At 44.1% G+C, this 18,249-nt stretch overlaps 1 protein-coding gene across 6 annotated transcripts in view; it reads left to right on the plus strand.

Moving 5' to 3' along the window:
* ARHGEF7 (Rho guanine nucleotide exchange factor 7) overlaps positions 1–18,249 on the plus strand; it is a 195,254-nt gene that overhangs the window by 90,845 nt on the left and 86,160 nt on the right. For all 6 annotated transcript variants that reach the window (XM_073349944.1, XM_073349954.1, XM_073349964.1 and 3 more), the window contains one exon: positions 14,856–14,944. In XM_073349944.1, coding sequence (XP_073206045.1) covers positions 14,856–14,944 — 89 coding nt within the window. The remainder of the gene's footprint in view (positions 1–14,855; positions 14,945–18,249) is intronic.

The following is an 18,249-nucleotide window of genomic DNA, read 5'->3' on the forward strand; positions in this document are numbered from 1 at the left end:
CGTTCAGTATGAACACTTAATCTGTCCCAGCCATAAGAATCCTTAATTCTTACAAATTATTAACATAGTTTTTGTTCCTAGATTGAGTGCATGGGGGAGGTACACTTTTCAAGGAGCTGAGAGAATGTGCTATAGAGATGTAGACATATCTCTGTTTGTATCCACTATATTTACAATTACGTTAGCCTTTGTCACCTGTAACTATTGATTTCAGTATGTGTGTGTGTGTGTGTGGGCGTTTGTTCTGATGTTGACTTCTGTTATTGATCAATAAGATTTCAAGGAAGGCTTTCCACATTCTCAAACATTTTCTACTAAAATCTTAGCATCTACCTAGGCTGGTTAGTACATAGGCATTTCATGGAAATGAATGCCCTTTGTGCTTTTTTATTATTGACCACTGCATGGACAACCTTTGACTTTTAACGTTCTGTACTTTGCATATAATATCTAAAGAAACCTGAGTGTTCTTAAAAGATAATCTCCCAACAACATGGAATTGAAAGTTTTCGGTTTTCCCCTCATCAAGACAAAGCAAGTTTTTAAATAGAACATGTCATATTTTTCATAAAACATTTATCTTTTTGAAGTAAGTATGAATAACCGTATTTCTATGTTGCTAGCTATATATTTTAAGGATGCCTTTGTACATTTTCAAAGTGATTTTTTCTGTCTCCCTGCTCAAAATATGCATATTATTTTGAGAGGAGACAGGCTTTCTATTTCATTGTGTATTTCAATAAATTGTCTCCACACACTGGATTTTTTTAATACATTTTTTATGACTGCAGTCTAAAGGGAAAAATACTGGTGAGCGTGCACACGCCCATACACACATATATAATATTCATAAACTTTGGACAAGATTAGCTTCTTTAGACAGGAGGATAACTTGTTAGTTAAATTTGGATGCGTGTTATGATGATATACATGTAACTGTTCCCATCTGTCACACTGATTTTTTTTTATGTGAAATCTTTCTTCTTTACATAAATTTCCTTTTCATTTTATAATGGAGGTCAAGTGCTGTGTGTCGTACAAGAGCAGTGGTCCAAGATGAAATTGGTAAACTGAGATACGCTTTGGGAACAGAGGATCTGGGATTTCTGGGTGCATCCAGTGATTGGGGCTGGATTCCACAGGGGCCACTTCGAAAGGACAAGGAGGTTGGGGTGCATCTGTTACAAGCCTTGTCTTTGCCTTGTAGACTGGCTTATGCACATATTCCCTGTGATTTAAGAGGGAGAGTGCTTGAGTAGCTGATAGGCTGATTTTGTTAGGGAGTTAACACCCATGCAATATGTGTCGGGGCCTAACAAATTCATGGTCCATTTTGGTGAATTTCACGGCCAGGGAGCTTTAAAATCAATCAATGTAATGTTTTCAGATGTTTATATCTGAATTTTCACGGTATTGTAACCGTGGGGGTCCCAACCCAAAAAGCGGCCAGGGTTTGGGGGGTGGTGGTCACAAGACTATTGGGGTGGGGAGAGGGCATGGGATTGCCACCCTCTGCTTTTCTGCTGGCAGGGGTGCCGCCTTCAGAGCTGGGCAGCCAGAGAGGAAGGCTGCTGTCTGCGTGCCCCGCTGTAAAGCCAGCATCACCTCCAACAGCCGCACAGAAGTGAGGACCATAGGGCATGGTGGGTGGATTACCATTGGTCTGGTTTTCCTTGCAGTCTCCTGTCCCAGTGGGGGCTGACAGCTGGGGCTGCAGTTTCCCCATGTGGAAGGGTTATAATTCCAGCCGCAGTCTTGTGCGCCGGGGGGAGGCGACAGCTGAAGCCATCCGAGCTTTCTGCAACTGGAGGAGATCCCAGAGGTGGGTCTAACCCTCTCCAGGAACAGCCCCTGCAGGGGAAGAAGAACTCTCCTCCTTTCCCATCCCCAGAGGATTAACAGCTGGAGCTCTGCACAGGGCAGGAGCCCCTGGCTGAGTGCCAGATTTCGTAGGGGAGATTAGATTTCACGGTCCATGATATGGTTTTCACGGCCATGAATTTGGAAGGGCCCTAAATATATGCAGCACTACCTGATGCTGGAGGCAGGTGGTAACAAGGTGATTGTTAGCCCTGGGTGCCCCGAAAAACATCACAGTGACATAATTGGCAGGATCGGTACCCTGTTTGCTAGCAAAAGATCGCTCTGCCAGCATTTATAAGCCAGAGACTCAGAGATTCAAAAGGTTGCAAACAAATAAAGATTGCAAGCAAATAAAGTAAAGGTTGGAGTTTATTAATTTGTTTATTTTGGTAAAGGAAATAAAGGTATAAGATGAGTAAGCAGAATAAATGGCAAAGAGATCAGACTGATTAACCAAAGGGGACTGAGCTCAAGCTCAACAAGACCAACATGACACAGTTCTCAGTGAGGCAGCCAAAAAGGTGGGGTGTATCCCCACTCCCCCCAGAAGGATACAGAGGAATGTTTTGGGGGACGAGCAATGACACCAGATGCCGGGCCTCGGGCTCTCAGGCCCAGCCCCGGGCAGTGGGCCTCAGGCTCTCAACTGCAGCGTCATACTGTTGACTCAAATTCAATTATTGATCACTATAACCTCCTAGGTCCTTTTTGGCAATACTGTTGTCTCACCAGTTATTCTCCATTTTGTCATTGCAGTTTTAAAACTCTTTTTGGCATCTTGTTTGAGATAAACAAAAAGCAGGTTTTGTTTCTGTCAGAAAAATAAACCCATTTTAAGCCTTTGTTTACATTGTAAAGAATCAAAAAGAAGGGTACGTCTTTTTTGCTTCCCTTTTGGTCCCCTTTAAAGCCTACAGAGTACTTACTTTTCTTCCAAGAGATATTTTGAGCAGAAGATAGAAAGTTATTTGAAGTGAGAGAATATCCTTATTTTCATCCCTCTGGGTAACTACTACATATGACAGGGCAAAAAAGATTTGCTGGATAAAAATATTTACTGGGTAATGTATTTGATAGCATGTCTTTTTTGTTAAAAAATCACAAAAGTGAACTTAAGAAGGTGCGAAATGTGTCATTTCACATAGGCAGTGCTGTGTCTTGTATAGTAAAAGGAGAGATCTGGAGACTTGTTTTAAGAGGTGGTTAATTTGAGATGAATAAGAAATCATACTTCGCAATGATACAGGTACTTACATGTGACTGTCATTTGATTCACAGATCTTTAATCAATCATGCGATCACTTGGTAAAACTTTAATGTTCTTTCCTAATTACACCCGAAATAAAAAAAAATATTCTGTAGTCAGATGCTTGACGCTCTTAGTTAGGTAGCATACTAATTTCCAAGGGAAAAAGGGCATGGCCATGTCTTACCTGCCTATGAACTGTTACTGGACCTGGTCCTGTAAACTTTCTCTTATTGAAACCTTTTAGGATTGGTACCATTTGGCATTGATCACTCTCACAGCGAGTTGACATAAGGAAGAGAGTAGAAGCAATAAAAATCATGTTTTTCTCTCCATGCTGTTTTCAGTAGTACATTCTATCTTAATGTTTGTTGTCCAACAGCTTTATTCACATGTATGGTTTACTTCTTCCCATTGCCTTCATTTGTGCACTAGTTCTTCTGATTGTTTTGCTGTAGCAGAGATATTGCTTGCTTGGTCTTTCATTCTAAATTCTTAGCCTTGGAGACAGCATTTAAGCCGGGCTGTAATAGCGAGGAGAGATGATATGGTTTTATTAAACTATTTTTATGTACTGTTGACTTACTGAATATTTTTTTTTACTTTTCCTGCCACTCTGTTCCCATAAAATATCTTTACCTCTTTCTGTTTCTAAAATTTAACCTGCTACTTAGATTCTTTTTCAAATCAGCTGTCTTAATGAATGTAGACTTGCGAAGTAGATTTGTTGAGCACTTATAATGCGCTTGGGCGCTGTACAAACATATAAGGAAACTAGGAAATTAAATTTAGTGTAGATGCAAATAGAACAGTTAACACACACAGTCTAGTGATAGGAATTTAAGGTGATAAATCCTGCAGAAGTTGTGGTTGAAATGTTTTGCTGAAGAAGTGTGTTCTAGAGTGCAAGGAAATAGTTTGCCCCATGACAATAAACCTGATGTAAGTTTGCAACACATGGAAGAGCCTTGAGTGACCGAGCATGAGACTGAATTGAAGATAAACCAGACAAATATTTCTATTGTCTAACAAAAAACTAAAAATAAAAAAACTTGGAAAGAGTCAGGTGTGGCTCAGAGCCATTTGCAGTCTCTTAAAAAAGCAGCTATTTGTAAAGGACAAAATCGTTCGTTGTATGCAATGTTATTATAGCTGTGGTCCCCAGATATGAGAGAGACAAGGTAGGTGAGAGAGACAAGCTTCCGAGCTTACACAGAGCTCTTCTTCAGGTTTTGCTCTGTGTAGGTTTGAAAGCTTGTCTCTCTCACCAATAGAAGTTAGTCCAGTAAAAGATATTATCTCACCCACCTTGTCTCTCTAAAATCATTTGTTTCAGACAGTCTGAGACGTTTTATGTGCATTTATAAAAGGTTATTCAAATAGTCTTCCCAGCTGTTGTCATGAGCACAAGGGTGAGCATTTCTACTCTGTGTAACAGGTACTATGGGCTATAACAAGGGTGTGTGTGTGGGGGGAAATCTTGAGTTTACCTGGAGCTTAAAGAAAATGTTTTAATCAGGCTCTGGGAAGTAGGTCTCTGATGGTAATGATGATTACAGGTGCGAGTTCTCTATTTATTTAATCAGAATTAGATATGAAGGAATATAATTCTTGGTTACTCAGAATGGAAACTGCAGTAACAAGTGACCTCTTTGTCCCATCCTTGTTCTAGATTTGTCCCTTTGAGTGCTGGGTCAGATGCTAGTTTTTATGGGATTTGATTTTTAGGTTTTTACATATTTTCACTAAGAAAGGAACTGGGACTCACAAAACTGGGACCTGGGGGGTTGAGTCTTATCAAGAAATGGTCTCTGAGTCAGTTCATTATGACAGAAGGCTCACACATGCAGGAGGTTATGGCATTCAGCGCTTTTTGTCACATAATAATGAGGGGAGTGTTACCTAGTGACGAGTGTGGGACAGGATACCAGGGTATTATTCCTGATTCTGACACCATCTCACTGGGTGAATTACTGGATTTACTTGGGTGAATTATGTAGCCTCTGTCTGTTTCCCCATATGTTTAATAGGGTTAGTGCCTATTACATAGGGTGTATTAAAACAGTGTTTCCCAAACGGTGAGTCCTGATTCACCAATGGGTTGCGGAAAGGGTCCAGGTCAGAGGTGGGCAAACTATGGCCCGTGGGATTGCCCCTTGTGGTGCCGCAGGCCCCGCGCCATGCTCAGAAGCGGCCGGCACCATGTCCCTGGGGGGGGCGGGGGGAGAGGGCTTTGTGTGTTGCTCTTGCCTCCAGGCACCGCCCCCCGTAGCTCCCAATGCCCGGGAACGGGAAACCGTGGCCAATGGGAGCTTCGGGGGAGGTACCTGGAGGCGTGGCAAGGGAAGTGCGCGGAGCCCTGTGCCCCCACGCTCCCCCAGGGGCCGCGGAGGGATGTGGTGCCGGCTGCTTCCTGGGGCCAGGGCAGGCAGGCAGAGAGCCTGCCCTGGCCCCAGTGCGCACAGCTCCCACCCCGGAGCCTCTTTAGGTAAGCAGTGCCAGGCTGGAGCCCGAACCCCTTCTGCCCCCTCAACTCCCTGCTCTAAGCCCCCTGCCGCACCCTGCATCCCATGCACCCCAACCCTCTGCCCTGAGTTCCCTGCTGCATCCTGCACCCACGTGCACCCATCTCCCTGCCCTGAGCCCCCTGTTGCACCCTGCACCCCTTCTCTGCCCCAATCTCTTGCCCTGAGTCTATTCCTGCACACCACACCCCCTCCCACACTCTGCACTCTCTCCCGGACCCCAACCCCCTGCCCCGGCCCTGCATACAATTTCCCCACCCAGATGTGGCCCTCTGCCCAAAAAGTTTGCTCACCCCTGGTCTAGGTGGATTGTCAGTCACTGCCCACAATGGCACTCCCTGCCACACGCATCCTAGAAGCACCCGCCCCAATGTTACGACATGCACTGGGTTACGGCACCACTGGGTTACGGCACCACTTGAGTTTAGCATGGCCTCCCCTCCATCATGATAGAGGGGGGCCAAGCCAAATCTACATGGTGCTGTGACCTTGTGGGCTGTGTCTCAACACCCAGTAGCCAGGCCCAGTGCTGTGGGACAGGAGCCGCTGCTGCAAGTGAGTGTGAAGTGGGCTTGTTTTCCAAAGTCCCCTGCCTCCTCAGGGCCTCCCCTGCTAGCTTGGGCTGCAGGCCTGGGCAAGGCAGGGGAAAACTTCAGTAGGAATCTGAGGGGGCCTAGCTGGGGAGGGGAGAGGGAAATGGAGTTGGGCAGGGGTACTAGTAGTGTGGAAAGCATGTAATGTTTTGATTTTTCTTTTTTCTTTTGTGTTTGAATTACTTAAAAAAGAAAGTGTGTGTGTGTGTGTACGTATATTTACACACACGCACATTCTTTACGTGTAAAGATGGGTCGACAAAATGAGTGTGGTGGGTTGGCTTAGTAAAAAGTTTGGGAACCACTGTATGAATAAATTATGCACTATAACGTTTGTCAAATTATTTGAGATCCTCTGAAGAAAGAGGCTACAAAAATGAAAAGTTTTGTTATTTCTGATTATTCATACTAAGAAAGTAACTTCATCTCATCCTTCCTTGCTTCCACCTCCACATGCTGCATCACCCCGTTGGTCATTTCCATTGTGGCTCTTTTTATACCCACTTATGAAGCAAGGCACCGACCAGAGGCAGAATACCAGACATGATCTGACAGCTTATCTGACGTGCTATATCAAATCCTATATTTCTACAGTTAAACAAATCCTATATTTCAAAAGGTTTTAAAAGTTGAATTTGTTTAGGGCTATTCACTCAAAATACAGTATATAATGAATCTACCAAGTGATTTGGGAATATCTAACTTTGATCCTATGGCTCTGTTGTTAATTGATAAGAGTTGTTTCAGCTGAGTAGTTCATAGTCTGAAATTCTAATTATTTATCTATTCCAACAAAAATATCTAGTAACTTAAAGCAGTTTTTTAAAGGGAAAAGGAATGAATTTTTACTTACTTGAATGTGATTTTAGGGTTGGATATTTGACCAGTCCAAAAAATAAATGGTCGATTGGTCAAATTTTATCAAATGAATGTCAAAAATGGTCAAATATTTTAAAGCACTAATTTATTAGAACAGTAACAGCAGTAACAAAAAAAGCAAGACTTTATGGTCGCAGTAAGCTTAGCCATAGGTACTTAACTTTTTTTTAATTAGGCCTATTTCTTAACTGAGTTGTTTTAACTCGGAAAAATGTGAAACCCAATGAAGTTCTAAAAAATGAAAGAATAATTATTATTACCTTTTTTATCAATGTTAGGCTAGCATTTAAATGTGAACATTATTCAAGGATGAACAGTTACAAAAAGGAAAGAAAAATAAAATTAATAAAACAAACGTAGCAACTAAAAAAGAAAAGTCATTTTGAAATGCACTTATGATAGGTAAGCAGCAGGCCAACTCTCTTAGCAGCTTAATGACTGTGCATCTTTTCTCTTTTTGTTGGGGGAGGAGGTTTAATGACCGTGAACTTTCCTCTCTCTCCCTCAGTCCCTTCTGGCTTAATTTCTGTGGCTATGTCTGCACTGCAATTAAAAACCCACGGCTGGGGTTGCGGGGCTGTTTAATTGGAGCATAGACTTCCAGGCTCACGATGTAACCCTGTGAGGTGGGAGGGTCCTAGAGCTCGAGCTCCTGCAGTCTGAGACCTGAAGTCTACACTGCAAATAAACAGCCCCACAGCCCAAGGCACACGAGCCCGAATCAGCTGGCACGGGCCAGCTGCAAGTGTCTGATTGCAGTGTAGATTACCCTAAGGGTCGGCAGCCTGCGGCACGTGAGCTGATTTTTAGTGGCACTCTGCTACCAGCCGGGGTCCCGGCCGCCGGCCCCGCTCAGCCCCCTGCCGGCCTGGATGGACGGAACTCCGGGCTGGCAGCAGGCTGAGCGGGGCCGGTGGCTGGGACCCCAGGCCGGCAGACAGAACCCCAGGCCGGCGGCAAGCTGAGCCGCTCCGCGAACTGCCGGTCTGGGGTCCCGCCTGCCGCCTGCACTGTCGGTCTGGGGTTCTGTCCCTCGGCCCACTGCCAGGATCCCAGACCGGCAGCGCAGGTGTCAGACGGAACCCAGACTGGCAACATGCTGAGCCGCTCAGCCCGCTGCCAGTCTGGGGTTCCGGCCGCTGGCCCCTGCCAGCCGGGGTCGCAGCTGCCGGCCCCAATTAGCCCGCTGCCAGTCTGGGGTTCCGGCCGCTGGCCCCTGCCAGCCGGGGTCGCAGCTGCCGGCCCCAATTAGCCCGCTGCCAGTCTGGGGTTCCGGCCGCTGGCCCCTGCCAGCCGGGGTCGCAGCTGCCGGCCCCAATTAGCCCGCTGCCAGTCTGGGGTTCCGGCCGCTGGCCCTTGCCAGCCGGGGTCGCAGCTGCCGGCCCCAATTAGCCCGCTGCCAGTCTGGGGTTCTGGCCGCTGGCCCCTGCCAGCCAGGGTCGCAGCTGCCGGCCCCAATTAGCCCGCTGCCAGTCTGGGGTTCCGTCGGGGGGCCCCTGTAAATGTAAAATGTATTACTGGCACGCGAAACCTTAAATTAATGAAAACTTGGCATGCCACTTCTCAGAGGTTGCCATCCCCTGATATACCCTATGTTTGTCTAATCAGTTTAGATTGTAGGTTCTTTTAGGCAGGAACTATGTCTTTAAATTGTAAAGCAGCATGTATGTTAATGTCCTGGTATACCAGGAAAGATATCTACACACACACACACGCACTGTTAGTTCCAGAAGATTGCATCCAGTCAAGATGTTCCATTTTCAGTTGGTCACCTTTTTCCTAACAGGTGGTGGTAGCATATGGTAAAGTGAATGATCAAGGCATTTAAGTAGTCTTGTTAACAGATGGCACTAGGATGCAATGAAAAAGATAGGCTTCTGCGTACATCAGGGCATTCTCGCTGGAATATTTTTTAATAATTAAGCATGGTCAACAAATAGGTGATCAATGGACATTATTTGTCTGCTCAGTTCACCAGCTTGCCAAGCTTATGTGATGTAGCAGGTGGAAGAAGAGAGCCAACACTATATAACCAGCCAGCTTTCTACAAGTCACTAGCAAATGGTAGTCCATAGATCACAGTTTAAGAACCTCTGTATTACGATAGTCTTCAGACCACCTGTATGTGTGTGATGGACGAGTTGGGTGAGGTAATATCTTTTGTTGGACCAACTTTTGTTGGTAAAATAGACAAGCTTTTGAGCTTACAGAGCTCTTCCTCAGATCTGGGAAAGCTACCCAAAGTGTCACAGCTAAATACAAGGTGGAAAAAATTGTTTTGCATAGGGAGTTCACATGTTGTAAGACCATTCAAGGTGAACCGGGAAGTTAACTCCTCTGCAGTCATAGGACAAAGGAGGGTAGTGAGTTATAGATTGTTGTAAAGAGCCATAAATTCAGCATCTTTATTAAATCCATGATTTTTAGTATGTAACAAAGTTATGAATTTGAGTTCCCAGGCTTGTTTTTGAAGGTGTTGTGCAGATTTTCTTTGAGCATAGGGGCTGAGAGGTTAGATATAGAGTGATTGCTTTGTGAAGTGTTCAAACCCCCTGTGATGTGATATGATTTTGTCTTTTATCATTTTTCTGTGTAAGTTCATTTAAGTGATTGGTTTCGCCCGCAGAGTTGTTGGGGCATTAGATGCACTGCATGAGGTACACCACATGTTGTGAGAGGCATGTGTAGGACCCATGGATCTTGGAAGGTGTGTGGTGGGGGAGTATTGAGTATCATAACAGTGGAGATATGTCTGCAGCTTTTGCATCTGTTCTGTCGGGCTCTGGTGCCCCTTTGAGTTGGTGTGTCCTGGTCAGTGGGGAGCTTGCTTCTGATGACAAGCTTGGCAAGCTGGGGACATTGTTTGAAGGCCAGAAGAGGAGGTTTGGGAAAGATGTCTTTCAGGATGTGGTCCCCATTGAATATGGGTTGTAATTGTGTAATGAGACCTTGTGTGGGTTTCAGGATGGGGTGATAGTTAACAACTAAGGATGTGCAGCCATTTTTTTTCTTCCCCCCTGCATGGAAGTAGATTCTCCCAGGGTGTTTGGGTGAACCTGCTCCATGATGTGATCTACTTCTCTGGTGGAATGCCCTTGTTTTGGGAAGGCAGTTTTAAGTGGGTTAAGGAGTGTATCCTGGATTTTATCCTTGCCCATATTCTGTGCTATCTGAGTGCCTGGCTGTAGATAACCGATTTCTTGGTGTGTTTGGGGTGGTTACTGAACCTGTGGAGGTAGGTGTGGTGATCCGTTGGTTTCTTGTATATAGTTGTCTGCTGGGTTCTATTGTTGAAGCTGATCATGGTGTCTAGGAAGTTGATGCTAGTGTGGAAAGGTTTTAAAAAGAGTTTGATAGACAGGTGCTGGTTCCTGAAGTTGCAGTGGAAATCTCTGAGGGAGTTTAGGTCCTTTGTCCAGAGGATGAAAATATCATCGATTTATCTCAGGTGTATCATTGGTTTCACAGTGGTGTTTTTCAGAAATTCTTTCTCAAGGTGGCCTATGAAGAGGCTGGCATATCGGGGAGCCATCTTAGTACCCATGGTTGTTCCCATGGTTTGGACAAAGTGTTCGTTGTTGCTTGTAAAGTTGTTATGGGTGAGGATGAACTGAGTTTGGGCTGCATATGTGAGTGTTGTCTGTTGTCTTGTAGATGTTTGAGGCAGGCAGCAATGCTGTCATTGTGAGGGATGTTGGTGTATAGGGAAGTGACATACACAGTGGCGAGGATGATGTTCTGAGTGGGGGTTGTTAATGTTGCGGTGTTTCTAGAGGAGGCTGGTTGTGTCCTGGAGGAAGCTGGTCCTTTGTGTGGTGAATGGTGTCTGAGTCCCAGTGTTCCTTCAGTAAGGTACAGTGGCCAGGTGTGATAGGTTTGCTTGGGTTCCCTTGTTTGTGTATCTTGGGAAGCCAGTAGAAGGCCCCTGGGGTAGGTTCATGGGGGACGAGGTTGTAGAGTTTCTCTTGGAGTTCTTTGGAGAAAGATGTGATGATATCCTCAAATTCTTGGATGCATTGTGGTGTGGGATTTTCGTTGAGTTCTTTATAGGAAGTGGTGTCGGAGAGTATGTCTACACTGGATTAAAAAATCCATGGCAGCAAGTCTCAGAGCCCGGGTCTGTTGACTCGAGCTCGCAGGGATTGGACTCTGTGGCAAAAAAATAGTAGTGTAGATGTTTGGGCTGGAGCCCCACAGCCTGAGTCCCATGAGCCTGAGTCAGCTGACCTGGGCCAGCTGTGGCCATGTCGTGGGTCTTTTATTGCAGTGTAGATGTACACGGAGGGAGTTGTTGGTTGGGCTTGTTGACGTAGTCAGCACTGTTGGGAGCACGATGGTGCCCCCTTTATCTGCTGGTTTGATCGCTATCAGCGGTTGGATTTCAGAGACTGTATAACTGTCCTCTCGGCAGTGGTGAGATTGTGGTGGATGTGACGTTTTGTTAGGATTTCACAGTCACTACAGCCTACCACCCCGCACTGAAGCCTAGTCTGTGTATTCCCCATTTTGTAGTTGTGCATTGATTTTTCCTTTCTAAGTATGGTACATTGCATTTATCTTTCTTAAATTTCATCTTGTTGAATTCAGACCAATTCTCCAATTTGTCCTTGTCCTTTTGAATTCTAATCCTCTCTTCCTGAGTGCTTGCAGCCTCTCCCAGCTTGGTGTCATCTGCACATTTTATAAGCAGGTTTTCCACTCCGTTATCCAAGTAATTAATGAAAGTATTGAAGAGTACCAGACTCAGGACTGACCCCTGCAAGACGACCACTAGATATGTCCTCCCAGTTTGACAGCGAATCATTGATATTTGAATACAGTCTTTCAACCAGTTGTACACTCACCTTACCTGGATTTATGCAGGAAATAGCCCAGCTTAATTGTCATGCACATTGTGTAAAGAGTTATCACTTTGGATGGGCTATCACCAGCAGGAGAGTGAATTTGTGTGGGGGGGTGGAGGGTGAGAAAACCTGGATTTGTGCTGGAAATCACTTTAGATAAGCTATTACCAGCAGGACAGTGGGGTGGGAATAGGTATTGTTTCATATTCTCTGTGTATATATAAAGCCTGCTGCAGTTTCCACGATATGCATCTGAAGAAGTGAGCTGTAGCTCACGAAAGCTTATGCTCTAATAAATTGGTTAGTCTCTAAGGTGCCACAAGTCCTCCTTTTCTTTTTACTCACCTTATAGTAATTTCATCTGGATTCAATTTCCTTAGTTTGCTTATGAGAATGTCATGTGGGACTGTGTCAAAAGCTGTACTAAAATCAAGATCTATCATATCTATTGCTTCTCCCATCTACTAGACCTGTAACCCTGTGAAAGAAGAAAATTATGTTGGTTTGGTATAATTTGTCCTTGACCTTATAGTCCTATTCTCCTCTAGTTGCTTAGATACTTATTGTTAAATAGTTTGTTCCAGTATCTGGGCTGATTGGTCTGTAATTCCCTGGGTCCTCTTCGTTCCCCCTTTTAAAGCTAGCTACTATGTTTGCCCTTTTCTAGTCTTCTGGAACCTCACCCATCTTCTGTGAGTTCTCGAAGATGATTGCTAATAGTTCAGAGGTTGCTTCAGCTAGTTCTTTAACTACCCTAGGATGAATTTCTGACTTCATCTAACTCATCTAAATATTCTTTAACCTGTTCTCCCCTATTTTGAGGTATGTTCCTTCCCCCTTATTGTTAATATTGTGTTGAGTGTCTGGTCGCCATTAACATTTTTAGTAAAGACTGAAGCAAAATAGGCATTAAACACCTGAACCTTCTTGATGTTATTATCTGTTGTTAGCTCTCTGCTGTTAACTAGAAGGACCTATCCTTTCCTTCATCCCTCTCTTGCTTCTAATGTATTTAAAGAACCTCCTCTTACACCTGGTAAGGGACATACAAGGCAATAACTCATTTGGTGCCTTAGCTTTTCTGATTTTGTCTCTGCATGGTTGTGCTATTCTCTGGAATTACTCCTCAGCAATGTATCCATGTTTCCCTGATGTCAGAGCAAAGACAGTTTTGAGGGACAAAGCTATCAATCACTTGCACCAAATCCTGCCGTCAGGCCAAAGCATGCACAAGGCAGCTGTGGGGTGTGAAGGCAAAAGAGTATCTCATCACCTCTTCACTCAGCCTAATCCTGGGGATGCTGTGTGCATGGCCAGGCCCTGAGAATAATGCATGGCAGCCTGTGGATGGCTATAAATTAACAGCTACTGTCCAGCCCCAAAGCCACAGCTGGGTATTGGTGCAGCATGGCCTGCCCTGGCCCACACCCCTTTTCCTCTGGAAACTTCCTCCCGGTTGGCAGTGTGATGGGGATTGGCAAAAGAGCCACCGGAGAATCCCCCTCCCATGACTGGTTTATCCAACTCAGTGGCAGATTCCTCATGTGATGTAAGGTGCTGCTCTGCACCTGAGAGTCTCACCCCAGATTCTTAAAAATCAACTCACCAGAATTAAAGTTAAATTTTAAATAAAATATATTTATGAGTTAAAGCTTGAGTGAACAGAAGAGTTTGTCTTCAAAATAGAGGCATGCCTAGATTTTCAGTAGGAGTGTTTTGATCCTACTACAGTTCATCTCAGACAATCTGTCATTTCACTATCTGGTATTCGTAACTAAGGTACTTGTCTGAAGTCTGCCTATGAAACCAGTCTGTTTTAATATGAAGTGAATGGAGCATAATGTCCAGATGAATAAAGCCTTTTTATAGTATAATTGGCAATTGCCAAAAGAGTGCGCTCATTCAGATCTGTTACTTCAGTCATGTGCACGAGGTCAGGAGGACACTCTATATACTGTATATCCCATCTTCTGATTCAGCAGAGAGCAGCTTTACATTTGAAATTCTTGCATCCCACTAGTGTTAAATAAGAGGAGGTGGAAGGAGGGTTGGGAGTGTTTATTTTGTGTCTGTATGTACTGCTGAGAGAGGCAACTCTCAGAACAGCTCATTAAGTGATTCGGTCTTGTGCTGCAAGCTGTCAGGACAGTCATTTTAATCTTGCAGACATATGTTGTCTCTCCACAGAGAGCATAATTGAGGAATAGATTCTTTTTACAGGGTTGCATTTTCAGGGAATGTTGGTTGGGGTTTTCTTTGTTTTGTTTTTTGTTTGTTTTTGGAAAATTGCACATATTCTGTGTTGATGGAGAAATTGTTTTCAGCGCAGAGGCATTTGTTTTACATAGATAATAAGTGTAATTGATATTCCAGAAGATCATCTGGTAAATCGTTTTATTTCTGTACTAACTTGTACAATTTTTTATATTTTATTTCTACAAACTACAAGTATAGTAAAGTTAGACCTTTTTCGTGGATTTTGCTTTTATCCATTTTAATTTAGTGAAAGCAAAAGTAATTTACTGCTTTTGTCTAAACATATAACACCTTCTGGACTACTGCAAATATCTCATTTTAAAATCACAGCCTGCCTGTGATAATGTGTTCACTTTTCAAAAGATATTTTGGTCAAGTTATTCTGATTGGCTGAAATCCTGGTCCCAATGAAGTTAATGGGAGTTTTGCCATTGACTTCAGGGGCTCTGGAATTTCATTTTTTGTGAATATATACACCATTTTGATCCTGTATTAGTATGTAAGACTTGACTTTAACACAGCTCTGTACATTTCTCAGGAAAGCATTGTTTCCACTGTATCTCATTTCAGTGATCTTAGAGCAGCTTGTTTGACCTCTAGTGTTGAAATATGAAATTGCATCCCACTGACAAAACATTTTACATTTCAGAAAAACCAGTCTCCCCCAAATCAGGAACACTGAAGAGTCCTCCCAAAGGTTTTGATACGTCTGCAATTAGCAAAAGCTATTACAATGTGGTGAGTGAGCCCTTTCCTTATTCTGAATTGTATACGATAGAACCTCAATAATTTGCTCACTTCAGAATCTGTATAAAAAGTGCCACCTCTTAGCCAAAATTAAAAAGCCAAGGGCTGTAGTGAATTTTCACATTACCAAGGCCTTCACTATTTTTACAAAATATTCTATTGTACATTTATGAATATGCTATAAGTGTGATCCTAAATAAGTTGAACGAAACAGTGTAAGTAAGTGTAAGTAACAGAGTAAGTGAAGAAAGTTTATTTCTGGAGTGCATTTGATACTTTTTTTTGTTCGCTTGTTAATTTGCAAAAATCAGCTATTTGCAGTAAGTCTCTTCCAGTCATTTTAAATTAACAAGGTTATACTTCACTTGTCCTTTGTCTTAAACCAAAGAGGTTAAACATTTTGGCAGAGACGTTTCTTGACCTCCCTGTCTACTTTGCTGTGCTCTTTAATCAACCTACATAACTGAGTAATCAGCTGCTGGGACCTCTCATTTACACAGTTTATCTGAACTTTCAGAAAGAGGAAATGCGAAGACAGAGGTGGTTAACCTTTGATATATTTTATATATTTTCTTAGCATATTACTGACATTTCTTTCGTAGATACAAGATATAATATTATAAAACTCTTGCTTTTTTTAATGAATACAATAGCTTTCATCCCGTATTTTATAAAATATGGGTACTTATGGAAGTTCTGTCATCTTGTTAACAAAAATGATAAATGTGTTAATTGTAAACTACTGGTCTTTGCTGATGTCACAACATCAAGTCTTTTTCTTTTTCTTTGATGCAGCTGTTTTTTTTTTATGTGTTAATATATTTTCAGCAGGGGTCTTAAAGTAGAGAATATAGTTATTAGTTTGATATTATAGGTTGATAGTTATTATGTTTTGTGAAGAAGTGTGACAGCTAACAGGAACCACCTCGAAGAATGCAATGATTGTATATAGCTCAATTATTTGAAAAACACACACCCACACACACCCCTATATCAGGGATTCTCAGCCTTTTTCTTTCTGAGGCTCCCTCAACGTGCTATAAAAATGCCAGAGTCCAGCACGGGGTGGGGCCCATTTTAGGCTTCAGCTGTAGGGGAGGAGGGGCGCTTGGGCATAGGCGTAGTTTGACTTCTATATCTGGGGAGCAGGCTCAGGCCAGCTCCCCATGGCAGGGTCCAGGGAGGCAGTGCCACCTCCACCCCCGAGTCACCTCAGCAGGCCCCCCAAACTGTCTGGCATGAGGGGGGAGTGCGCAACCAAAAATAATAATTCAAAGGGGTGGAAGGCTCAGCTCAAAAAGTTTGAAAACCGTTCAGGATGCAGGGAGGGGGTAGCTGGGGCTGTGTGCAGGCGGGGGGTAGCTCAGAGTGCAGGGAGGGGGTAGCTGGGGCTGTGTGCAGGCGGCGGGTAGCTCAGGGTGCAGGAAGGGGGTAGCTGGGGCTGTATGCAGGCAAGAGGGTAGCTCTGAGTGTAGGGAGAGGGGTAACTAGGGCTGTGTGCAGGCAGGGGTGTAGTTCAGGGTGCAGCTAGAGGGGTAGTTGGGGCTCCATGCAGGCAGGGGGTAGCTCAAGGTGTAGGAAGAGGGTAGCGAGGGGCTGTGTGCTGGGAGGGCCCCGTCATTATGGTCGTTGGTCCCTGAGGGATTTGCCAGCCCTGGAGCTGGGTCCCCCACGAGCAGTCGGTGGGGGCTGGGAACTAAGGAGCAGCCACAGCCCCATGTACTGGCAGCAGACAGAGGAGACAGGGAAGCATCACACCATGGTGCTCCATGGTACCAGCTAGGGCAGCATCCCGGCCCCATGTTGCCTGGCTGTGGCTTCCTATGTCCAATCTGGCCAGGGGCCAGAGCCTCATGGGGTCAGGGAAAGAGGGTGGGGATGGAGTCACGCCTGGGTTTGCCCCAGCTCTGGTTACGGCACTGCTGTTTGCAGGGGGGAGACAATTTCCCCGTGCCTCCCCCAAACTCCGCCTATGGGCTCGGGTCAGGGCTCCAGGGCTCGCAGACCCCCTGATACCACCTTTAAACCAAACCCCCAGTTGAGAACCACTGCCCTCGAGTGCCTGTCTCAATAAGAACAGGAGGACTTGTGGCACCTTAGAGACTAACCAATTTATTTGAGCATAAGCTTTCGTGAGCTACAGCCCACTTCATCGGATGCTGCCACAAGTCCTCCTTTTCTTTCTGCGGATACAGACTAACCCGGCTGCTACTCTGAAACTGTCTCAGTAGTTAATATTATTGGGAATGGAGGGCTGCTGATGGATCATGTATTGCATCCAATACCTGATAGCCAGGATAAAAAATAGCAGTTCTGCCATGTACCCTTTGCAATCTCTGAAGGAATCATGCTTGTAACTGTAACATGACAATCAACTTGCTATTTAATAATTTCTTAAAGTGTGTAAAGGTATGTAATCTTCAGTAGAAAACTTCAAAAAATTGACAGTGTTGCTCTGGGTTTTTAAAACATTGCTCACTTTTCACTCCTGTGTTTTTCCTTGATTTGAAAATGTTAATCTTAAAATTTTGATCTGTAAAGTGATTTTCTCAATGATACCATCCCATGGAAGTGTGCATGATCCTGTTATGGTTTGAAGTTGTCAGTAAGGAATCAGTTAGCGCCATTTCTCTTTGCCTTTTCTCTCTTATCCCAGCTATTTTATTTCATATTGTTGGGTCTAGATAGCTAGTTGATGTGAAAATGAAAAAAGAAAACGGAAAAAAATCTGACTCATTTTCACAATAATGTATTCAGATGTTTGTTCCAGGCCATTTTATGACCCACAAATGGGCCTCTTGAGAAAGGGTTGGCTTTGTTCAAAATATGAGAGAAGGGGGGGGGGGGGGATATTATCTATCTTATATTTTTTGATTCAGAAATTCAAACTTTGACCAAGTTAAATTCCAAAATTCTTAGTTTCAAAATTGAAATTTTTACACCCAAATAGGACCAAAGATGTTTTTCATGAAGTCACACTTTGTTCTTCAGTGACCTTAGGCACAAGGTAATGGGTCTGTCTGCTCACAAACCAAGAAGAATTAGTAGGAGAAGCAAAAGTGGATGGAAACCTGAGAGGCAGTGACCATGAGATGGTTGAGTTCAGGATCCTGACACAAGGAAGAAAGGAGAGCTGCAGAGTATGGACCCTAGAGTTCAGAAAAGCAGACCTTGACTCCCTCAGGGGACTGATGGGCAGGATCCTCTGGGAGAATAACGTGACGGGGAAAGGAGTCCAGGAGAGCTGGCTGTATTTTAAAGAAGCCTTATTGAGGTTACAGGAACAAACCATCCCG

The sequence above is a fragment of the Lepidochelys kempii genome, chromosome 1 (assembly GCF_965140265.1).
Source record: "Lepidochelys kempii isolate rLepKem1 chromosome 1, rLepKem1.hap2, whole genome shotgun sequence".
In the NCBI taxonomy this organism is placed as follows: Eukaryota; Metazoa; Chordata; order Testudines; family Cheloniidae; genus Lepidochelys; species Lepidochelys kempii.